The sequence below is a fragment of the Lithobates pipiens genome, unplaced genomic scaffold (genome assembly GCF_037356315.1).
Source record: "Lithobates pipiens isolate NorthernLeopardFrog02 unplaced genomic scaffold, aLitPip1_a1.2 Scaffold_11, whole genome shotgun sequence".
Taxonomy (NCBI): Eukaryota; Metazoa; Chordata; class Amphibia; order Anura; family Ranidae; genus Lithobates; species Lithobates pipiens.
Window position 1 is genome coordinate 3,547,893 of NW_027507696.1, and position 25,679 is coordinate 3,573,571.

Below are 25,679 nucleotides of genomic sequence, written 5' to 3' on the forward strand. Positions count from 1 at the left end.
ATTGCAGCCTTGTCATGCAGCCTGTCCATCATTGCAGCCTTGTCATGCAGCCTGTCCATCATTGCAGCCTTGTCATGCAGCCTGTCCATCATTGCAGCCTTGTCATGCAGCCTGTCCATCATTGCAGCCTTGTCATGCAGCCTGTCCATCATTGCAGCCTTGTCATGCAGCCTATCCGTCATGCAGCATGTCCATCATTGCAGCCTTGTCATGCAGCCTATCCGTCATGCAGCATGTCCATCATTGCAGCCTTGTCATGCAGCCTGTCCATCATTGCAGCCTTGTCATGCAGCCTGTCCATCATTGCAGCCTTGTCATGCAGCCTGTCCATCATTGCAGCCTTGTCATGCAGCCTGTCCATCATTGCAGCCTTGTCATGCAGCCTGTCTATCGTTGCAGCCTTGTGCATCGTTGTCCCCTTGTCAGTGATAATTTCAGCTTTTATTTTTAAAAATGCCGCCGCCGAGATGTTCTGTGTATCTCGGCGGCACCCGTTAGTTCTCGGCCGCCTTCGGCTGTTCTCGGCGGCTTTGGCCGCCTTCGGCCGTGCTCGGCCGCCTTCGGCCATTCTCATCAGCTTTCGGCCGCTCTCGGCCCTTCTCGGTGGTTTTCGGCCACCGAGAAGGGCCGAAGGCGGGCGAAAGCCGAAGAGAGCGGCCAAAAGCCGGCGAGAAGGACTGAAGGCGGCCGAAAGCCGCCCATAGCTCAAAAATCACGGAGGATCGGCGTGATTTTAAGGGGAAAAAAGTGCGTGTTATACGCTGATAAATACGGTACTTTTTAACCTTCTACATGCTGCTACAGTGGTTAAAATACCCTGTGCTGGCAGCACAAAGGAGAATCACATTGTGGCTCTCTCAACAAAGCAACGGGCTGGCGCTCCAGCAGTCCAACACGCCCCTCGGGCCCTCGCCCGAGCACTGCTTCAATCAACAGCTTGACTTTTTGTTTTTGTTGAGCATTGACTAGTACTGATGATTTCAGCAGTACTATTGACTGGAGAAGTGCTAAAGGGGGAGGGGGTTTGTTTTAGACTCCCGGAATGCTGCAAAACTGTTTTGTGTGAGAGAGCTGTTGATTGGCGTAGTGTTAATAGAGAAGGGGGAGGCATGTCAGACTACAGGAGAGTCTGCCCACTTTGTGTGTTAGAGCCAGTGGCGGCTGGTGCTGAATATTTGGGGGGGGAGGGGGGAGTGGCAAACAACCCCCTTCCCCGGCGGGTGAGACAGGAAGGTGGCGATCCGTGCCTTACCTTCTGATGAGGCGGTGCTGGATCCTGGAAGTGGCCGTTGCTGCACCTCTGCCCGCTGCTCCTTCCTGCAGCTGGTGGTGGGTCACCGATTCTGATGGAACACCAGGGCCATTGCTTCTCCTCCCGCCCGAACAGGAAGTGGGTCTTGAGACTCTCTGGCCAATCGGGTCTCAGGACCCGCTTTCTGATTGGCCCGGGAGGTGAAGCAGGAAGTCATTAACGAATATTATTTTGCTAATGTCACACAACTGGGTGGGCTCGGGGCGCAGTGCTCTGCGCCCTGAGTCCATCCTTTCTTGAAGTCAATTAAGGGCGGCACAGTGGCACAGTGGTGTAGTGGTTAGCACTATCGCCTAGCAGTAAGAAAGGTCGCTGGTTCAAATCCCAACCATGACACCACCTGCCTGGAGTTTGCATGTTCTCCCTGTGCCTGCGTGGGTTTCCTCCAGGTACTCTGGTTTCCTCCCACAATCCAAAGACATGCTGGTAGGTTAATTGGCTTCTGTCCAAAATTGGCCCTAGTATATGAATGGGGACCTTGGATTGTGGGCTCCTTGAGGAAAGGGACTGATGTGAGTGTGCAATGTACAGGGATAGGGGCAATTGTAGACACTCACTCAGGTTGAACTGGATGGACTGGTGTCTTTATTCAACCTTACTAACTATGAAACTATAATTAGAGCCTCAGGCTCTAATCATGTGGTTTTAAAAAAAATAAAAAATAAAAACATTAAAATCCATGAGTCTGGCACCCAGCAGCAGATTTATTCCTGCACATGCAGCCTGACTGCACTACAGTAATGTAGCCAGGTACCGACGGCAGAGTGCTCTGAGTGGGATGTGTTCTTTTTGCCCCACCACTGTACTCCAAGTGTGACCAGGGAGCAGGACAGCCATCTTAATGAAGTACCCTGGAACGTACACACCCTGGTATTTCTCTGAGTTAGCCGATACAGTCTAGAGAATCTAGTTACATCTGTTATAGTTCAGTTTACTTTGGATATAGTCCTTTGAGTGCCAGTCAGTGGGCCACATTGATCATTCCTCTATTATAGTGTTGTTAAGTTGGTATAATTATCTGTTCATTGATTTGGGCTTCATTTAGTTGCATTGCCCAATATAGCTAATTCATTTACCTCCAAGTTGCTCGTGGTCTATTTTTGTGCATTTCAGTTGGTGGTGGCTTACTAACTCTTAAGTCACACAGGTATAAAATGACTTTTAGTCTACAACCAAGTGTGTCAGAAGGGATCGAGCAATTAAGGGATCTGTGGCAAAAAAAAAAAAAAAAAAGAGGACCCACCATCATTAGTGGCTCCTGTGGGGTTAAAAGCTACAGTAATAAATCATGAGCATTCCTTTGGGTTTGGGGGGGGCCCAAAATCTTTACTCTTCATCTCAAATGCAGTCTTTTTACTTTTTTTTATCTATTTACTTTTATAGCATCCTTTAACCACTTCAGCCCCGGACCATTTTGCTGGCCAAAGACCAGACCACTTTTTTGCGATTCGGCACTGCGTCGCTTTAACTTACAATTGCGCGGTCGTGCGACGTGGCTCCCAAACAAAATTGATGTCCTTTTTTTCCCATAAATCGAGCTTTCTTTTGGTGGTATTGGATCACCCCTGCGGTTTTTATTTTTTGCGCTATAAACAAAAATAGCGTGACAATTTTGAAAAAAACACATTATTTTTAACTTTTTGTTATAATAAATATCCCCCAAAAATATATAAAAAAAAAAATTTTTCCCTCAGTTTAGGCCGATACGTATTCTTCTACATATTTTTGGTAAAAAAAAAATGCAATAAGCGATTATTGATTGGTTTGCGCAAAAGTTATAGCATTTACAAAATAGGGGGATAGTTTTATGCAATTTTATTAATAACTTTTTTTTTACTAGTATTGGCGGCGATCAGCGATTTTTATTGTGACTGCGACATTGTAGCGGACACATCGGACATTTTTGACACATTTTTTGGACCATTGTCATTTATACAGCAATCACTGCTATACAAATGCAGTGATTCCTGTGTAAATGACACTGGCAGTGAAGGGGTTAACCAGGGGGTGGCAGTGTAGGGGTTAAGTGTTCCTAGGGGTGTGTTACTAACTGTGGGGGGCTGGGCTTTCTTTTAGTGAACACTGATCTCTGCTCCAATCACATGGAGCAGAGATCAGTGTCACTTGTTGCTAGGCAGAACGGGGAGATGCTGTTTACAACGGCATCTCCCAGTTCAGCCGCCCTGTGAGACAATCGCGGGTATGCCCACGGCGATCGAGTCCGCGGGGCCCGCGACTGGACTCACGGGGTCCCGACCAGCACGCGAGGGCGCCACCAGCGTTTAAGAATGGACGTACCTGTACGCCAATATGCCTGCCCGTACCATTCTGCCGACGTACATCTGCGTGAGCTGGTCGGGAAGTGGTTAAAGTGGTTCCCAAACTATACAAACATTATATTTATCAAATGCAGTTTGCACCTACATAAATGCAATTAGCGGACCTCCAGCTGTTGCAGAACTACAAGTCCCATGAGGCATAGCAAGACTCTGACAGCCACAAGCATGACACCCAGAGGCAGAGGCATGATGGGACTTGTAGTTTTGCAACAGCTGGAGGTCCGCTAATTGCATATCCCGGCTGTATAGTAATCCCATATCTGCTGAGGCTACTTAGCCTCAGTTCCTGGTTTATGATTAAATTCAAAAAAGGTATATAAACCAGACTAGCTGTCACGATCGACCTACTGTTCCGATCGTACATAGGAAACTCACCCGCAGGTTCCCCTTGCAAGAAGCTCGTCGGTGTCCTCAGACGCAGGTTGGCGCGAACGAACGCACGCGTGTGCGTGTAGATCCTAACAGGCGCACGCGGGTGCGCGTTGACACGAGCGAGCGCACACGGGTGCGCGACAAAGCGAACGGGCGTACGCGGGTACGCGGGGTCACGAACGGGAGCACGGTTACTCGCGGGGGCACGCAAACTCACCGTGCGACCGTTCTTGGCGCCCAACAGGTTATTTAAAGAATCAGCTCCTGTTCTCCCGTGCTGTCCTGTCTGCAGCGTTCCCGTGACTTCTGCTACTTGCTCCTGCTTGTTCCTGATACTGAACCCAGCCTGTTTTTGACCTTGTTGATTGCTGCCTGCCTCCGACCCTCTGCCTGCCTGACCACGCTCCTGCCTTCTGCTGTGTACCTCTGCTGCCCGCTAGTTACCGACACGGCTCGTTCCTGACCATGCCTGCTGTACCCACCTGAACGCCAGTACCAGCTGCTCCTGCTGTTCCTGCCTGCCTGCCAGTACCAGCTGCTCCTGTCGTGCCCGCTGTCTACTACCTCCTGTTCCAGCCTGACCTCCTGCACCAGCTGGTGGTGGATCTCCGTTGCTGCAACCCGGCCTGGCACTTGTGCCCTCCGAACTCTTGAATCCCTGTCTCCACCTCCAGGGGCTCTCGAGCCGGAGGCTTACGAGGCGCCGCTCCCTGCATTCTGGGCTCTCCTACCAGGTAACGTGACAATAGCAAGGCTAACCAAATTAGGTTTTCAGGAGAAACCAATCAATGGCTCATACCTTTCTAATGATAGATGTAATTTAGGCTGGATTCACACCTATTATTTTTAGTGCTTTTTGCATTTTGCAGATTTGCACTACAGAACGCGTTCCATAGGAAACAATGTCAAATGGACTGTAGTGCAAATCTGCAAAATGCAAAAAGCACTAAAACTACATAGAAGTGAATCCAGCCTTAGGCCTGGTTCACACCTATAGCATTTTTAGTGTTTTTTTTTTGCATTTTGAAGATTTGCACTACAGTCCATTTAACATTGTTTCCTATGGAACGCGTTTTGTAGTGCAAATCTGCCAAATGCAAAAGCACTAAAAAAAATGACATAGGTGTGAACAAGGCCTTATGCTTCATTTAGCTTTAAATGGCAGAAAATTTAAAACAAAGGGTTGTAACAGAAAAACGACCTACGTGCCAAATACCTCTTTTTCTTTTGTTGAGTGAGAAACTTTATATGCATTAAATGTTATCAGCAGCTCCTCTGCATAATGTAATGTAACTGTCATTTCAGCTTTACCGATCCTTTTTCGTTTTGCAGGCTGAATGATTTTTCTGCAGGTCACAGAACTCTATTAATGTGGCGACAATTAGTGACAATTTTCAGAGGTTTAATTTTCCCATGCCGAAACAAAACTGTCAGGCAGGAAAAAAAAATAGCAGGCCAAATGTTCGGCAATCTGCGAGCTGTGGGGAGGGAAAGTCGTTGCTTTAAATTAACAAGGAATGGAATAATTAGAAAAAAAGCTATTTTTAGGGGTAATGAAGACAGCGCGAGCAAGGAACGCGCGACAGCAAGAATACACCGTATCCAGCTGGTCACTTGGAAAAGTTACAAAAAGACTTACAAAATGTATGCTATTGCTTTTTAAAGTGGTTGTAAACCCTTTTAAAAAAATCCTGAAAAAAAAAAAAAATCCTGCAAGGCAAAGGCATAATGAGCTAGTATGCATAGCATACTAGCTCATTATGAATAACTTACCTGAGAATGAAGCCCCCGAAGCGGTCCACCGTCTTCCTCTTCGCGGCTGCCATGGATGCCGGAGCGACTTTCGCTGTGATTCGCCGGAGCCTCGATGGCATGCGCACCGGGAGCCGACACTCGCGGCATATATCGCCGCGATCTACGGCCTGCCCCAGTGCGCCTGCGCACCGCTGTCTACGGCGCATGCGGTGGCTGTCTTCGGGTAAATATCTCCTAAACCGTATAGGTTTAGGAGATATTGCTTGGACCTACAGGTAAGCCTTAATCTAGGCCTTACCTGTAGGTCAAAGTTGGTTGTAAGGGTTTACAACCACTTTAAAGAAAGGACTCCTGTCTTGGATCAACACGGGTTCATTTCATTTTTAGGCCAAGATTTTGAAGCTGACAGATTGTCATAAGCTGTGCTTCACTTTCATCATAAGGGAAACTTTGCCACTTCTATTGTCATAGCAAACATTACGCCTGAGTAGGGACAGTGTTAGAGTCTCAGTTCAGGGGTTAAGTAAAGGGTTAAAGAGAAAGAATAGTGTATTATCAGTGAGTGCATTTTTTTCCGATGTTTTTTTTTCCGTAATTTTAATTATTTTATTTTTTTTACAGGTTTGCTATTTTATATTTCGTTATAAAATAAAATGTGTTATAATATAAGCCAGCGGTCTCCAAACTGTGGCCCCGGGGGCCAGATGCAGCCCTCTGCTTGCCTTGGGACACTTTTTCTCCATCTGACACCAATGATGGGCCACCATTTGTCTCAATGACACTATCAATGAGGCGTCATTCCTTCCATTCATAACAATGAGCCACTATTTCCCCCGACTAAAACCAATGATGGGGCATTATTTACTCCCACTGGAACTAGAGCATTTTCTAATCCTACCGGCCACATTCTGGAACCCCTTAAAGCGTGAAGGACAGTAAACTGGCCCTTTGTTTAGAAAGTTTGGACACCCCCGATATAAACTTTGGATATTCGTTGGTAAGCCACTAGAGGCAAGGTACAATTACAATGTCTCTGCCCAGGGCCTTCTTTAAAGCGGGAGTCCACCGGGACTCCGCGTTTTTTTTTTTTTTTAAAAGCCAGCAGCTACCAATACTGCAGCTGCTGGCTTTTAAAATAGTGACACTTACCTGTCCAGCACGCCCGCGATGTCGGCACCCGAAGCCGATCTCTAGGTCGTCTGTCGGGTCCTGCCGCCGCCATCTTGGGTATGGGAATCAGGAAGTGGAGCCTTTCGGCTTCATTTCCCGGTTCCCTACTGCGCATGCGCGAGCCGCGCTGCGCAATGAGGACGGTCCCCGCTGCCTCTGGGAGCTGTGTGTTTCCCAGCAGGCAGCGGGGCACTTGCGGAAGGGGGCGGGCGCTTGCGGAAAGGGGCGTAACGTACGCCCCTTTCCGCAGAGAGCTAGCCCGGAAGTGGGTGCAGTTACCTGGATTATCCAGGTAACTGCACCCCCCTCCCCCCTGAAAGGTGCCGATTGTGGCGCCGGAGGGGGGGAGGAATCCGATGAGCCGAAGGTCCATTTTAGGGTGGACCTCCGCTTTAATATTGATTGGACCCTGGGCAAAAAATGTTCTTGGGCCCCCCCCCCCAATGTAATTTCACTCTCCACCTGCTCTGAGACATACAATAAATAGCAGCTGGACTTAAAATCAGTTTAGTGTATCAGATCAGGCAGCGATTGCGATTGGTTGCCAGCAGTTACATATCATTACTGCTTACTGACTGGTTGCTAGAAGTTACAGCACACATTTTGGCTCACTGATTAGTTGCTAGAGGTTACAGCAAATGATTTCTGCTTAATTGGTTGCTAGAGATTACTGTACAGTATTACTGCTCACTGATTGGTTTCTAGAGGTTACAGCACATCATCTCTTCACTGCAGGGGGGCATGAGCTACATATGAATGCCGCCTTTATTTACTTATCAATACCGCCGGTCGCATCTATTTACTTATAAATGTTTACTATTTACATATGAATGCCAGTATTTACATGTAAACACAGGTTTGCAGGTGAGTCATCTGTACACAACAATAGGGCAGAGATGGGCAGCATTAGTACCAGCACTTCACACTGAGATATCGGGACACAGCACAGGGCTAATACCTCAAAGGACAAGGGAATTTATACTGGGATAGTTGGCAAGTATGAGGCAGCTGCCTTGGGCCCCTCAACAATGACAGGGCCCAGGGCAGCTGCCCCTTTTGCCCTGCCTTAAAGATGGCCCTGTCTCTGCCCAATGACCTGTGAAATATCAGTCACATACTACAGCAGTTTATAATTGAGATGAATCACCCACTTACAGAACCAAAACGTGTATCTATACACATTCACTTCATCCAAATGTATTTGCCAAGGGCTCTTACTTCCTATATAAATCAGGTAAATTCTAGGCCCCGTAGTAGTTGCATGGTCTGATATAGCTATTGTTTTTGCAGCCCATTCATTAAGGAGAATGGGTTCCCAGCCACTAAGAGGTAGGAAGACAAGACAACAACTAGGATTCCTAAAAGAGGAACTGCAGTCTGCTCACATAATTTGTAATAAAAACATCTTTGCCATTCTGAAGCTTCCCCCCAACCACTTTAAATATTATTTTATATAGACTGCGATTCTGTACTTGCTGCAGAAATCTCCCTACACTGAGTCTGGCTGCATCAATTTTAACTGTGGGCAGCTGCTGCCTGTTCACTTTCTGGATTTACACAGAGGCACACCTCCAGCTCTGCAGCTTTCATTGACCCTTTTATGACTCATCCCCCCTCCCTTACTGGTAGAAGTGGGTAGTATAAGGTATTTACTGGCAGAAAAAAAAATGTTTTACTATCCAAAGTTAAAACAACAGGGGCAGAAGATTTAATAGATGGAATGTTAAAAAAAATTACTGAAGTTCCGCTTTAAATAGATGAGGATTGAGGAATTATAGGATGATTTCCCATCCTTGGGCTGTCCCTGCTTACTGAGTCCATAATGTGGCCAGTATTTTAAATAAAGCGCCCCACCCCCAACCCATACACATTTTCCCGGACCCCTGTTTCCACCTACCACATCATGGTGTGGGGGAAAGTCAAACGTATACTCTTTCTCCAGAAGTGTGCTGTATGTGTAATCCTTGTGTCGCTGAAAACCATATGCTCCATAATAATCATAATCTCGAACCTACAGAGAGGAAAAAAATTAAAGGATGAAAAAGCATAAAATTACTACATTACTATAGATCAGGGATATGCAATTAGTGGACCTCCAGCTGTTGCAAAACTACAAGTCCCATCATGCCTCTGCCTCTTGGTGTCATGCTTGTGGCTGTCAGAGACTTGCTATGCCTCATGGGACTTGGAGTTCTGCAACAGCTGGAGGTCCGCTAATTGCATATCCCTGCTATAGATTAATAAGATCATTTCAGGAAAAACATTTCTAGGGATAAAACACTGATTGTGTTTGTTGTCCCTGTGCCTTGACAGTTATTCACATACATAGTACATAGTAAGGTTGAATAAAGACACCAGTCCATCCAGTTCAACCTGAGTGAGTGTCTACAATTGTCCCTATCCCTGTACATTGCACACTCGCATTGGTCCCTACCCTCAAGGAGCCCACAATCCAAGGTCCCCATTCATATATTAGGGCCAATTTTGGACAGAAGCCAATTAACCTACCTGCATGTCTTTGGAGTGTGGGAGGAAACCGGAGTACCCGGAGGAAACCCACACAGGCACAGGGAGAACATGCAAACTCCAGGCAGGTAGTGTCATGGTTGGGATTCGAACCAGGGACCCTTTTTACTACTACATGAGAGTGCTAACCACTACACCACTTGTGCCACCCACATGCAGAACAGTTGAAACTGCAGATGTGTGTGAGGCTTCTCCCCATCCTCAGTAAGTTTGAATTTAAACAAAAAAAAGTCTTTGCTCCAGCGAACCACTGAGAACTCTCCTTCCTGTGCTTCATGCAGTTATGATGATGTAGAGGTGAGGCTGGGCCCACACACAGCAGGATGGCCAGAAGTTATGTCTGGTTCAAGGTATCTGCCCCATTGCATCTTAGCTTAGATACAAAAGGGGTTGATTTATTAAAGGCAAATAGACTCTTTGCAGTGGGAATTTACTCCAGAGCGTATTAAACAAGGTGAAGCTTCACTTTGAAAGGAATACACAATCACACGCAAGGAAATATAAAAAAAATACAGTATTTTTACTTGCACATGATTGGATGGTGGAAGTCAACAGAGACTGGACTTTGCTGACCTAGTTTTGGAGACCCCTGCTTTAGACCACCAGAATCCTATTTAACGTGATCATAGCAATCAGATGCCTGTAGGATTTACAACTGACAGTGGAATTCTTGCAGTGGACGCCTCCTTCAATGTTTTTAGTGCAGATTAGAAAATTTACAGTACGATTTGACTGGTGGTTACAGGTGAAATGGCCTATACCAGGGATATGCAATTAGTGGACCTCCAGCTGTTGCAAAACTACAAATCCCATCATGCCCCTGCCTCTGGGTGTCATGCTTGTACCTGTCAGTCTTGCTGTGCCTCATGGGACTTGGAGTTCTGCAACAGCTGGAGGTCCGCTAATTGCATATCCCTGTCCTATACATTGACAGATTAAAGCCTAGTACGCACAGACCAAATGTTGGCATCAGCCGTTTTAAAAGAAACCGGCCGACATGTGTATGGCAGCCGGTCCGACAAAAGGTTCATTACCGAAAAAGGTCTTCCGACCAGTCAATGGCTGAGAGTGCCGACCGGAGTGTACTGGCGGGGGGGGGGGGGGGGGCTTCCCCTATCAGAACACAATAGAACAACAGGGAAGATCACTGTACTAACACTAACATCCCCTGTCAGAACACAATAGAACAACAGAGGAGATCGCTGTACTAACACTAACATCCCCTGTCAGAACACAATAGAACAACAGGGGAGATCGCTGTACTAACACTAACATCCCCTGTCAGAACACAATAGAACAACAGGGGAGATCGCTGTACTAACACTAACATCCCCTGTCAGAACACAATAGAACAACAGAGGAGATCGCTGTACTAACACTAACATCCCCTGTCAGAACACAATAGAACAACAGGGGAGATCGCTGTACTAACACTAACATCCCCTGTCAGAACACAATAGAACAACAGGGGAGATCGCTGTACTAACACTAACATCCCCTGTCATAACACAATAGAACAACAGAGGAGATCGCTGTACTAACACTAACATCCCCTGTCAGAACACAATAGAACAACAGGGGAGATCGCTGTACTAACACTAACATCCCCTGTCAGAAAACAATAGAACAACAGGGGAGATCGCTGCACTAACATTGAATTGTTAGTACAGCAGCTCTAACCTGAGCTGTCAGTTTTTTTGCGAGTTGAATGGAAAAATAACTAAGGGTGTGTACAAGGCATAAGCCTTGCCGTACTTCAGCTTTTCAGCTGAAGATGGCAGATTCTAAGAGAGACATGGCCAACAGTTACAAGTTCCAGGTTTGGGTTATTGGCACTGTTGCTCTAAACCTGTATCCCGCAGAGAACACAATAAGCAAATGTATAAGAACCACAAACACAGATCAGTGGGGCTGTACTATGATTACATCTTCTATCTTGGCATTCAACCTCCAAGCAGTTATCTGTCAGCAGTAAAACACAGCAGATGCCATTGCACCAGACATGTATTAACTTACCGGTGCCAACCCTTCTCTGTAAAACCATCCTGGCCTCTCCCATCCATGGCGCTCTTGGAATACGCAGCCCTGATGCAGAAGCTCCTGTGGGGATCACATTATACAGGGTGTTACTCTGAATGATACTGAGATAAATAATACTGTACAATGGCTAAAGGTCAGGCAAGGTCGATCCAGAAGGCAGATAAGGCATCTGTCTTGGGCTTTAGGAGGAAAGAAATAGTGGCTGGAGCCATGGTCCCACCATTCCCCCTTTCCCAGTACAATCTGCAGCACAGGGTTACTTTACAACCTTATCCTGCTCTGTGTATCAGGAAGGATGACTCTTTACATAAGACTATTTTACTATAAATGACCAATAAATAAAAACATATTGTGGCTAATATTGTATGGTCATGCGACTCAGTTATATATGAGGGGTGATATATAAAATACAAAATTCATAAAGCATATTAATGGTCCTGATCGGAAGATTTCCAAGCCCTCTGGAATCCTGTAATCAGGACCATTACTATGCTTAATGACGTTTTTTTCTATGCTCGTTTTTTCTATGCTTTCTATGTGTTTGACAATTTTATATATCTCCCCTGATTTTTAATCTATAGGGGTCACTTTTAACAATTTTCAAAAAATACTTTTTTTTTTTTTTATACTTAAAGAGGAGGGCCGGTTTTGAATTTTTTTTTTTTTAAAGTCAGCAGCTGCAAACACTGTAGCTGCTGACTTTTAATAAGCAAACTTACCTGTCCAGGGCGCCCGCGATGTCGGCCGCCCGAGGCTGACCCGTCCCTCAGTCTCGGGTCCCGGCGCCGCCATTTTGGGTAAGGGAAACAGTCAGTGGAGCCTTGCGGCTTCACTGCCCGTTTTCCTACTGACACACAGTTCCCAGAACACAGCGTGACCCATTACCCAGAAGACGCTGGCAAGGAGGAGAGAAGACCAGAAGATCTCCGCGGAGGAGGAAGAGGCAGATTAGGATGATGTGGCTAGCAACAAGCATTTCTGGTAAGTAAAAAAAAAAAAACATTTCATTTTTTTTTTTATGATTTTTTTCTAATTTTTAAAGTATTTTCTTTTTTCAGGGTGGCCCTCCACTTTAATACATGTGCCATACATTATTTTGGTATCACAAAGTCCCGTTGTTTTCTCTGCCGTAGTGGATTTTGTTGTTCTATATTTTGGGGCCGATACCAGACATTGGTTTGTCTCAGCCACACAACTGGTATACAAATAGATTAAAACATAATAAATGTACATTTCTGCAACTATTACAACTAAGCAATAAATTTGTTGTTTTCATTAATCAGACTTTGTTTATTCAAAAGTGATAGAGGCGGAGTCTGATCTGCTGAGTCACTTCCTGGAATCACCGCCGCATAGGATATAAAATCCAGCAGGGCTGTAGGGAGCCCTCTATAATGAACACAGCACCAGCTGGAATTCAACAAAGAAATATCTTTTATAAGGTGATTTATTATAACCCATTTAGAAATGACTGCTGCATTGTGGTGCATTAACAAATGCACGCTAACATGTGTCATGACGTGCGTTAATGCGTGTTGCATTAAGGTAGCTCATTCATTTAACACACCCAAAACTAGACCTGGCGTCTACCAACCAGTGACCACACAGCTGCGACTCTGCCCAGCATGCAAAGCGGAGGACAAGTTAACTTTCTCCTCCTCCTCCTCCTCCTCCCCTAACACTCTCCACCATGCAGGACGAGGCTGTCAGCGGGGGAAGCCCCAAAGACACAAATCCACCAGCACTGCAGTCAGGGTTACCATCTCTGCAGCTCTGCCCCTGGATGTCTCCCCGCCTCGTACCGCAGAGCAGATCGAAGCCGCCTCCCCGTCCTTCGGCTATTCACAAGTACATGGAGAGGGACGAGGGACACTGCTGTGCATTCCTGGCGCTTATCTGAGCTCTGTTCTAAGCTTATATTATGTGTATGTAGATGGACAGAGGAGGGACAGGGATAGTGATCAGGAAAAGGGTAAAAAGTGCCCACCCCAGCTGTGGGGGGTTCTCTACTTTGTGGGGAGTCTATACGTAGTGGGGGGTTCTATACTTAGGGGGGTCTATAATGAGGGAGGGGGTCAGTACTGAAGGGGGTCTATAATGAGGGATGGGGGTCAGTACTGAAGGGGGTCTATACTTAGGGGGGTCTATACTGATGGAGAGGGGGTCTGTATTTAGTGGGGGGGTCTATACTGATGGAAAGGGGGTCTGTATTTAGTGGGGGGGGTCTATACTGAGGGGGAAGTCTGTACTGAGGGAGGGGAGTCTATACTTGGTGGAGGGGGGGTCTTTACTGAGGGGGTGTATACTTAGTGGAGAGGGGGGTCCGTACTGAGGGAGGGGGCCTATAGTTAGTGGGGGGTCCGTACTGAGGGAGGGAGCTTATACTTAGTGGAGATGGGGCCGGACTGAGGCAGGGGGTCTATAGTTAGTAGGGGGGGGGGTCCATACTGAGGGAGGGGGGTCTATACTGAGGGAAGTGGGTCTGTACTAAGGGAGGGGGGTCTATTATTACAATGTAATAATAGAAATACATATCAAGCATGGTATTGGGATGATATAAGTGCTAAAACCAGCCATTCACCTGACAAATCACTTGCCGCCCAAATCTCGCCAACCCCGAAACTACATTCAACACCCCCAAAATTGTCCTTGGTTGTCAGCTTGGAAATGTGGTCACCCTAATTGCAACCCACCAGAATGCACGTGTTGCGGTAACCCCAATGCAACAATGTGAATGATCCCTTGAAGTTTGCATCAACATTTTTTTTTTTTCGTTTTGGATAGAGTGGAGAAAAGTTAGAGTCGCCAACAAGTTTATACTGCCATGTGGGGCTCCGTTAGAAAGATATCCCCCCCTGCCCCCCATAAAATCAAGGTGAATTGAGGGAAAAACTACTGTACACAAGGAACACAGACAATTTTCTAAAATATAAGCTTTGTGTGGATTGACCCTTTAATATCCATTGCAGTAAAACGGATTTGGTACCTTCTGCGTAAAGTAAAGATTACAAGCCCAAAAGCTCTCAACCAATATATATTCTTTGTTCACTTTTTCTCTTCTTTACCTCATACAGAGGATCTTTCCTCATATTCCTCCCAGCCAGAGGTTCATCGTACGGAAAAACGACAGAGTAGTTTTTAGCGTAGGACTCGTGGCTGCGTTCTCGCATCCAGCGGTTGTTATTGGTCAATGAGTAATGGAATCTCCTGAAGAACATAAATATAAAAGAAGTCATGTTTTCATACACAGCACATACAGTAACACAAGCGCATTTACAAAATTTTGAATTTTGGTCAATCCTCATGGATGATGGCTGCTCTAAACTTTGGCCTGGTACCTCCATCACATTTTAGAACAGTTAATCCCACTGCAACCTTGATTTAAACTTTAAGCCCTTGTACACACGGGTCGGACATTCCGACAACAAAATCCATCGGATTTTGTCTGAAACTTGTGTTGCATACACACAGTCGGACAAAGTTGTCGGAAAATCCGATCATACGTAACGTGATGACGTTATTTCGTTACGACGGGACTGTAATGGATGTGATCATGAGTGTTATAAGTGAAATACCTATTTCTGGTACTCTTATAGATTATAAGTGCTTATCTTTCACTATCAGCTATCAACCTTAATCATACTCATTTAACCATAATTAAGATGTCTGCCAGCTTCTCCCTTCCGTGGAACGAAACTGCAAGGGTTAAAAAGAGCAAAGTCAAAAAGAAGATTGCGCCTGTTTTCGGCACCATGAGACTACACCCAAGAGGAAGGGGGCTGAAAACAAGACCCTATTTTAGCTACGATAGTTTGCTTTTGCCTTTTTTAGACATGACCCAGCTAAAACCCGACCTTAATCATACTCATTTAACCATAATTAAGATGTCTGCCAGCTTCTCCCTTCCGTGGAACGAAACTGCAAGGGTTAAAAAGAGCAAAGTCAAAAAGAAGATTGCGCCTGTTTTCGGCACCATGAGACTACACCCAAGAGGAAGGGGGCTGAAAACAAGACCCTATTTTAGCTACGATAGTTTGCTTTTGCCTTTTTTAGACATGACCCAGCTAAAACCCGACCTTAATCATACTCATTTAACCATAATTAAGATGTCTGCCAGCTTCTCCCTTCCGTGGAACGAAACTGCAAGGGTTAAAAAGAGCAAAGTCAAAAAGAAGATTGCGCCTGTTTTCGGCACCATGAGACTACACCCAAGAGGAAGGGGGCTGAAAACAAGACCCTATTTTAGCTACGATAGTTTGCTTTTGCCTTTTTTAGACATGACCCAGCTAAAACCCGACCTTAATCATACTCATTTAACCATAATTAAGATGTCTGCCAGCTTCTCCCTTCCGTGGAACGAAACTGCAAGGGTTAAAAAGAGCAAAGTCAAAAAGAAGATTGCGCCTGTTTTCGGCACCATGAGACTACACCCAAGAGGAAAGGGGCTGAAAACAAGACCCTATTTTAGCTACGATAGTTTGCTTTTCCCTTTTTTAGTCATGACCCAGCTAAAAAGCTTATCCTTCATCACAATAATGAATATGTATAATTTGTGGTTTGTACACGCTGTCTTTCATCTAATTTTTGATTTGATAGTAAGATATCCGGCTCATTGTATATCAGCCGGAGTTCAGGAAATAAAAAGGAGAAGTATCTGAATACTGAACTGTGCCTGCGTCAGTGTTTGACTTCAAGTGTGCACACTTTAATATTGAGGATTAATCTGGCCAGGGGGACAAAGGTACAAAGGTATCGAGCTGTTCTAGTTCGGATCCAAAACAGGACTATGTTCAGGCTAGTAGCCAATAGCTTTGGTCTAGGAATTTGATCTGAGCATGCACGGCACTTTGTCCGATCGGAATTTTCTACACACAATCGGACGAAGTCCGATCGGATCATGTTGTCGGAAAGTTTTAAAGAGGAAGTAAACCCTGATGAGTTTACTTCCTCTTTCATTCCCTGCAAAGGCAAAGCATAATGAACTACTATGCATAGCATAGTAGTCCATTATGTGTCACTTACCTGACACAGGAGCCAGTGAAGTCACCGCTGTCCCCTGTAGTCCGCCGCATCCATGTTCTCGGTGGGTCTCGCAGCTCCGCCGCTGTCATTCGGCGAAGCCGCGGTGACGTCACTCCCGCGCATGCGCACGGGAGCCGAGACGCGCGCCATTGCGTGCCATCTTCGTTACCGAGGATGCCACGCTCAGTGCTGCGCGCCACTGTCTATGGCGCATGCGCCGTAGACAGCGGTGCCCATCTTTGGGCAAATATCTCCTAAACCGTATAGGTTTGGGAGATATTTCTTGACCCTACAGGTAAGCCTTAATCTAGGCTTACCTGTAGGTCAAAGTGGTTTGTAAGGGTTTACAACCACTTTAAGCCCAGCTCTAAAACTTTGTCCGTCGGATATATTCCGACGGAAACAGTCCGATGGAGCCCACGCACACAGTTGGATTATCCAACAACACGGTCCGATTGGACATTTTCCGTCGGAATGTCCCACCGTGTGTACAAGGGCTTAGAAGGTATATGGAAACACAATCTATAGACAGAATTTAGATGTTTCAGCAGCTGAACTGAAAAAAAGTGATGTCATGACTTTTGAAGGATTACATAAGTAAACTACAGTTTAACATTTGTCCTTTTATATAAACCCATAAAAAAATAATAAAAATCGACCTTTCAGTGTGATTCATCCTAAATTGGTTTGTGAATCTTTTGTCTGCGCACTCAGGCTGTATAATACAGTATACTGCGCTCTCCTACAGAGTATCATTAATGGTAATTATCATTATTTATGACTGTAGCTTTCGCTGACTTCCAAAGACCAAACAAAGGCATTCAAGGGTGGTACAAAGCATTCTGGGAGTCATCGATGACCCTGACTGTCACATCTCCTGAATTCTGGCCTCGTCAGAAATTCCTGAGCATTGTCTTGTGTTATGTAGAAGTGAAAATCGCATATAAGAAAAAAGGACATCCATCCAGCGACTGCACCTCCCACATTTAATTCCCTCATCTCCATCATTAGCCTATGGCATAATTAGACAGTGCTTCTCTAGGGCAGAAATAGATTTAATGATAAGTTTTATTGTGCTGTGTGATTATTGCTTAGCACCGTCCAGCCGCTGGAGAAAGGCATTAATAAAGGGTGCGCAATAAAGAAGAGATCAGGGGCCAAATGTGCGTAGCGAGGGATGAGTGTGGTTTCCGGGGGTAATTAACCGACATGCAGCTGCAATTATTATCTGTAACTCAATCCAACTTTTCTGGGTTTTAAAATATTAGGTAGGAAAAAATAAAAAATAAATGAAAGGAAATCATTACGGGACACCACTATAGATAATACCTAATAACTTTTCCCTTACTTTCCGGAACCCGCTGACAGCTGATAAATCATTGGTTGTTATGGATGCGATGGCTGGCTTCCCAGCCTCATCCTTAGCAACCAGCTATTCTTCACACAGAATTTAAATCAGTCGATCATTTTTTGACCAATCCTAATTTGAATTGTTCCAAAAAATTTAAATTCGTTAGAAAATTAATATACAAATTCAATTGAATGAATGTCAATGAAATTCGTTACTATTTCATTCGGAAATTCATTTGAATTCATATTTGGACCGAAACAAATTGCACATGTCTAATGTATGCAACTGCATGTGGCAGCTTGAGGCGTGGTGCACCAAAACAACAGGCTTGTTTATAGAAGGTTTCTAAGAAGATGACTGGGTCATGTCAACTGTAGACGCTAAAAGAAAAAGCTATTAGATTATTGTAAGCTTCTGTTCTGTAGATACTGATAAATGTATACTACATGCCAATGTTAAGCAAGGGATTCTGCCTTTACGATGATCACATGCTGTAAATAACGTTGTCTTTCCCTGGTGGTCTTGTGCATTTACATCAAAGAAGACTAAACTAGTAGGACAGCCAACGACAATGCAGGAGATGTCATATTCCTCATAACAGGCTGCATGTAGTTAGAGCTCATTCTATGTGCAGACTTGTGGAAGAGGCAGTGAAACGAGTGGAAGTTTGTTCTGTGGATTCTTATTTACAAGCTCCTCTGCTCATTTTGGGATGAGGAATTTTGGCGGAATAATAAAAATGTTACAGTAAGGTCATCTTCAATAACATCACACTCCTGTCCTCACCTAACAGGGACCTTACTAAAAGTAAGATAGACTTGAATTAAGTCAGATAGTTTGTAGCGAGTGTGTAGATTTGTACGTACTGTATATATTAAGTGGTATTGCGTGTTGTTCAGTGGGGGGGGGTTCTCCTCTATGGGTACGGTGACATTTTGTTCCTTTAATGCCAGAGGCCTTAACTCTCCCTCTAAGACCCCTTTCACACCAGGGCGTTTTGCAGGCGCTATAGCGTTAGAAATAGCGCCTGCAATCCGCCCTAAAGAAGCTGCACCATTGTATGTAGTGTGAAAGCCCGAGGGCTTTCACACTACAGCGGTGCACTGGCAGGACATCAGGGAAAAGTCCTGCCAGCAGCTTCTTTGGAGCGGTGAAGGAGCGGTGTGTTTACCGCTCCTCCACCGCTGCTCCCCATTGAAATCAATGGGGCAGTGCTGTAATACCGCCGGCAAAACGCCGATATTACGGCGTATTGCCGGCGGTTTTAACCCTTTCGCGGCCGCTAGCGGGGGGGTAAAAGCGCCCCGCTAGCGCCCAAAATGCGCCGCAAATCCGGCGGTAAAACGCCGCTAAAAATAGCGGCGTTTTACCGCTGTGCGCAATGGGCGGTGTGGTGTGAAAGGGGTCTAAAAGAACGCACATTTTGAATTCATTTCATGAGCAAAAAATTGGTATCATTCTGTTTCAAGAAGCACACTTTCGTTCAGATCACATCCCCAATATACATAATAAAAATTACTCAACATGGATCCACGACTCATTTCCATATTTAAAATCATAAGCAGTTTCTATTGCAATCCATAGAGACCTACCCCATTCAATTCTACAAAATTGGAAGGGTAATGATGGTAGGTACATCGTTTTGAAGATAACACTATATGGAAGAATTTTTACAATTATTAACTTTTACTTGCCAAATTATGAGCAGGTTAAGAATGGAATAAAAAGTCTTTATAGACACAATGGACAAAGTGGAGGGAACGGTAATAATTTGAGGAAACTTCAATTCTATAATGGACCCAAAAACAGACATAACAGCAATTCAATCAAATAGGAATAATAGCCAATTAAAAGAAATTAAGCTTCTACTGGAAAAATATCAAATGGTGGACATCTGGAGGATTCAACATCAGACGGAAAAAAATTATTCATGTTACTCAAATATACACAATACATGCCATAGAATAGACTTTTTTTATTTTATTAGTCAAACAGGTCTGATGATGACGCCCTTCGCACTAGGGATGCATGCCCTGGCCGATATATATGGAACTAACGATAATGGAGTATGGGAAACCACAAGGGTCATGGAGACTAAAGGATAATTTGCTTAAAGATAAAAAAATGTGGAATGGATATTCAACAAGCAGTAAAATTATTTTTGCAAGTTAATGAGGTAGATGATACTTTAATTGCCATACAATGGGAAACATTAAAATGTGTACTGCGGGGATTGTTCATCAAACATGGTGCAAGGGAAAAAGAACAAAATATTTAAATTATTGGGAGAAATTTAGAAAATGTACACAATGAAAATCTTAACCTAATGGACAAGATATTGTTAAATGATAAGTGTATCAAATTGCAAACTCTGTTTGATGAACAATCACTACGATCAATGGATAAAAAAAGAGCCCAAATTTATCAATATGGGAAAAAAAAAAAAACGGAAAAATACTAGCCAAAACGTTAAAACAACAACAACCCTTGACATCTATTGTAAAAATCGTGAAAGCTTCAGGGTAAATTACAAACGACCCTATAGAAATCTCTAAGCCCTTGTACACACGGTCGGGTATTCCGACAGAAAATGTCCGATCGGACCATGTTGTCAGATAATCCGACCATGTGTGGGCTCCATCGGACTGTTTCCGTCGGAATATCCGACCGACAAAGTTTTAGAGCTGGGCTATAAAAATTTCCAACAACATGATCCGATTGGACTTTGTCCGATCATTTGTAGAGAATTCCGATCGGACAAAGTGCCACGCATGCTCAGATCAAATTCCTAGACCAAAGCTATTGGCTACTAGCCTGAACGTAGTCCCGTCGTAACGAAATAATGTCATCACGTTACGAACGATCGGATTTTCGGACAACTTTGCTCCGACCGTGTGTATGCAACACCAGTTTTGGACAAAATCCAAGCTATATAATATAAACACAACAAGGAAAGGGAAAATAACCTAGAGGAAATACGCCAATATATTAAAGAAACAGCATTACCTACTCTCCAAAGAAACAGTGGAGGAACTGGAAAAAGAGATCTCAATGGAAGAAATACAGCACACAGCACTGGTCCTGGGAAAAAACACAGGCCTGGATGGATATAACCCCACATTCTATAGGGTATTTCAAGAGATAATTTACACCTATCTAAAGAAAAACATTTAACGCCATATCGGCTTCACAAGCTTTTGCGCCACAAAGTTTAGAAGCTTATATTTCACTTATTCCTAAACCAGAAAACGACCACACGTTATGTGGTAACTACCGGCCAATCTCCTTACAAATATAGATAAGATAATATAATATATATATATATATATATATATATATATATATATATATTTATTATATTATATTATATTATTATAATACAGGATTTGTATAGTGCCAACAGTTTGTGCAGTGCTTTACAATATGAGGGCAGACAGTACACTTACAATACAAATCAATACAGGAGGGATCAGAGGGCCCTGCTCATTAGAGCTTACAATCTAGAAGGAAGGGTCATTGGACCATGGTCCCAGTACATCTATCTTTGATTTAATATCTCAGAATTATCAACTTACCACCCAACTTTTTTCTCTTCACCCCTGAGGAAAGTTTTCAGCAACTAGAAACGCGCTGGGTGTGGGGTCATCAGCTTAGAGTATGATTAATATTTATTGGTTGTTTTTTTTTTAATGTAATTATGTGTTTCTAACATTTTGCTACACCGTTGGGACACTGTTTACTTAGTAGTCCCTCTGGTTTTAATGTATTTATGTGTATCTTTTGTTCTGTATTTGTTAATAAAATATTTATGGTTTTGATTTGTGTGTGGTGTTGGTGGTCACTTATAATCCCATTTATATAGGGGGATTTTTTTGTTCAATATGAATAGTAGTGGTTTTTTGGTTTATTATATGCAACAGTTCATTTTATGTGATAATGATATTCTGTATTCTGTATTTATATATCCAGTACATATGTATAATTGCAATAAAAGCCTTTTGTTTTATTTCTATTACTAGGATTTATGTCTGTTTTATAGCCCTGATGAAGGGGAAGTTTTGTTGTCCCCGAAACGTGTTGCTTGTTTATATGTGACTGTATTACGAACAATTAAAGGCACTCTGGACTCGTACGTTGTGGTTTGGAGCCCATGTGTGTTTATACTTTAGGATTAACTGAAGACACTTCTGTGCTGCAGAGAAGAGAAAGCATTTCCTCATGCTCCTCTTACCCGCTGATCAGATGGCAACATAGCAAGTGAGGCAGCAGCAGGGGCTGATCTTTGTCAGATATTTGTGATCACAGCCAGGGGCATAACTATAGGGGGTGCAGCAGTTGCAACCGCAACTGGGCCCTGTGATGCAGGGGGCCCATGCAGCCCCCTCTACATATGGCCGGCAGCAGCATAGGCAGCTAGGGGTACCAGTGCACCATGCACACGGGTGGCTGGAGGTGGAGGGTGACTAGCAGAGCTCCATGCTCAACTATCGCACTGGCTGCTCTTTAGTTGTGCATTCCCCGCATGACCTGTGTCCTCGGCCGGCTCCTCAGAGTACCCCTCTCCTGCTCTATGCATTGCCGCTCAGTCCGATGTCTGTTCTCCCCAGCCAGAGTCCCGCCCCCCGAGTCTGGCCCACACTGCACTGCATACACTTCTCCCGGGTAAACAAACTTTAGGCACACAGATGCAGTGCAGCCCTATGAGAGACGGCTCCCCGGAGGACACTGCAGGCTTGTCTGCCAGCCCCCCTCCTCCCCCGTCATACACAGATGATAAAAGGTCTTTCTGGGAGATATGCTGATCACCCTTCCAGCACACTGGATGGAGCCCAGGCCAACATGGATGAGTGCGCGGCCTACAGCTTGGTCATGGTGAGTGAGAGGACCCCATCCCCCACACACCATTACATACCCCCCTCCATCTCCCCCTGGGGACAGGGACCCCTTCTCACGTGGGGACAGGGACCCCCACCTCCCCTGGGGACAGGGACCCCCACCTCCCCTGGGGACAGGGACCTCTTCTCACCTGGGGGCAGTAACTTCATCTGCCCTGGAGAAAAGGTCCTCATCTCTTCTGGGGACGGGGACCCCATCCTGCCTAGGGACAGTCCCCCAATGGGGCACCTAAAAATTAAAAAAAAAAATTATAAAAACTACTGATACCAGTGGTGGAACTACAGGGCTCACAAAGGTCATACCTGTGACCACGCCCTGGAGTTCCACCACCGGACTCGGAGGGAAGGGCCCTGGCTGGGGTTCAGGGGGGCCCTTTATGGTTTCTTGCATCGGGGCCCTGAAGGTTCTAGTTACGCCACTGATCACAGCCAAAAAAGTGAAAAGTCACCCAGATTTACAGGACTGTGCCATCACTGAGCCACCATCCCAGTCCAGGAATAGATGGTCACCCCTGATTATACCAGAAGAAAGATGATGCCATTCTCCTGGAGAGAACAGCAGATAAAAACAATGTCAGTGGGAGTACTGTGATCACCGTGAGAGGTGATAAATACATGGAAGGTCTTTCACTTGCACATTACTAAGCACACATGAACATAACATGAAAAACAATTGTCTGATGCTAGGTCCACTTTAAGAACAGGAGAGCTATTCTTTTAAGCAATCATGCATTGCTGCACAATTGTTCTCCTGTAAGATGTATGAGCCCCGCGGAGAAGACATGTCCCACCTGATGTCGTAGCCGTACATATCCTTCTCTGGGCGGCCATGAATTATCCAGTGCGCCAGCTCCTTCCCGCATCCACCGCCCAGCATCATACCTGTGGAGACCACAGGAGCTGTCAGAGAAGATCCATCCTAACAGGATTTCCGAGAAACTGATTCAAGGGCACTTCTAGAAGAAAAAATGGTAAGCAGCATTGTGCAGAATGTGGCCGATTTACTGCATTGCTGATATCAACCAATCAGTTGCTGCGTTTCTATTTCTAGCCTTGCTGTGCCATTTTGTACCCAGTAGCTACAAGCAATTCTGCAGGTAAAACTAGCTCAGTGCAGAGGGAGCTGCAAGTACAGACCCCAGGTGTAGCCGGGAAATGTATTGCCTCAATGATTGGCACTTTGGAATTGAGTTTAATACCCACTGAAAACCCTTTTCTTACAGCATTTTGCTGAGGGGTTGAGTGATCAAACTCAGATGTACAAAAATCTGCAGTAAACCCTCATATGCCATTGTCAACCTCCATCTGAAAATGCTAGCAGCCAAGCTGTCTCTGGCGGAAAATACTTTTGGAATCACTCACCTGAAACAAGTACACAGTCGTCAAATTTAGAACTCATTTGCGTACTTGGTTACAGGTCATTGACTGAAAATATTTCTCCCCGGTACATGCAAATATTATTTTCAGAAGGAGGTCCAAACTTAGTTAATTCCGAAATTTCCGAATTTCTCAATTTCCGAAATCTCTGAATTTCCCGAAAAATTCAGAATTTCGTAAATTCGGAATGAGGAAATTCGAAAACGTGAAAAGTTGAAAATTTGGAAATTTGAAAATCGTCAGCTGAAAACCTTTTTTTTTTTGGCTAGAGTGTGGAAGGATTATTTTTTAAATAACATATTACATACATAGTTACATAGTTAGTAAGCTTGAATAAAGACACCAGTCCATCCAGTTCAACATGAGTGAGTGTCTACAATTGTCCCTATCCCTGTACATTGCACACTCATATCGCTGCCTACCCTCAAGGATCCAACAATCCAAGGTCCCCATTCATATACTAGAGCCAATTTGGGACAGAAGCCAATTAACCTACCTGCATGTCTTTGGAGTGTGGGAGGAAACCGGAGTACCCGGAGGAAACCCACGCAGGCACAGGGAGAACATGCAAACTCCAGGCAGGTAGTGTCGTGGTTGGGATTCAAACCAGCGACCCTTTTTACTGCTAGGTGAGAGTGCTGCCCACTACACCACTGTGCCGCCCAAGTCTGTGTGTCCGCCCATTCTAGTCTGTGTCTCCATTAAGGAGATTAATCCTCACTTCATGCCCCAGTTACAACATTTGTGTCAAGGCTGAAAGGGTGTCACCCTAATAGGACATGAGGGGAAGGCCTTAGAGGGTCACTGCCATGGAGCACGAAATCCTGGGGGATTAGTCTCTGAAGGAATCAGTCATATTCTTACCCATGTGCTTCAGTCTAAATGCAGGAAAGATACTTGTTGGATAAGTTCAGCTTCACTGCCACCAGAACTTTGAACCATCTGTAATACTTGGTGCAGCACTTCATGGGGAAATTAATATCGGTGAGTGTAGTTACTGTGTTAAGACTCACTGACAGTATGTTGGGGATTACAGGCCAGCAAGACTGACTGGGGCTAAGACTGCCACATGCATTTGTCCTGCAGAACCAAACCTGGGGGCTTCTCATTATCACTTACCTGCACTATTAAACCCACAGCCCAGGAAGAAACCTCGCACCTCGGGGGACTCTCCTAGGAGAGGCTTGTGGTCAGCAGTGAAGGATTCTATGAAACAAAGAATAGTATGGCTTATTTTATTTTTTTTGGTACCGTTCGATACTTTGTGCACATTATACAGTTCCACTACAAAAATACAGTACTTCAGTGTTATCAGCTAATGCCCTAGGATGATCTAAGGCAGGTCCTTTCCACTAGGAAGTAAGGCCTGGGCAGTACTGTGCTAATAGTTGCCATTCATTGGTAGGGAAGGTGAGGAGATAGCATGACAAAAACCCTGACAACCACAAGATTTTTTGCTAGGCTAAGGGGTAGGGCAGGGGGGGAAAGGGGAAGGGTAGGTCAAGAGGAAAGGAGACAGA

The 25,679-nt window shown here is 44.8% G+C and overlaps 1 protein-coding gene across 1 annotated transcript in view; it reads right to left on the reverse strand.

The window, feature by feature from the left end:
• SARDH (sarcosine dehydrogenase) overlaps positions 1–25,679 on the reverse strand; it is a 147,765-nt gene that overhangs the window by 80,355 nt on the left and 41,731 nt on the right. Inside the window, exons 9-13 of the mRNA XM_077468194.1 lie at positions 25,279–25,365; positions 23,574–23,664; positions 14,580–14,721; positions 11,491–11,574; positions 8,846–8,959 (exon numbers count right to left, since the gene is read on the reverse strand). Coding sequence (XP_077324320.1) covers positions 8,846–8,959; positions 11,491–11,574; positions 14,580–14,721; positions 23,574–23,664; positions 25,279–25,365 — 518 coding nt within the window. The remainder of the gene's footprint in view (positions 1–8,845; positions 8,960–11,490; positions 11,575–14,579; positions 14,722–23,573; positions 23,665–25,278; positions 25,366–25,679) is intronic.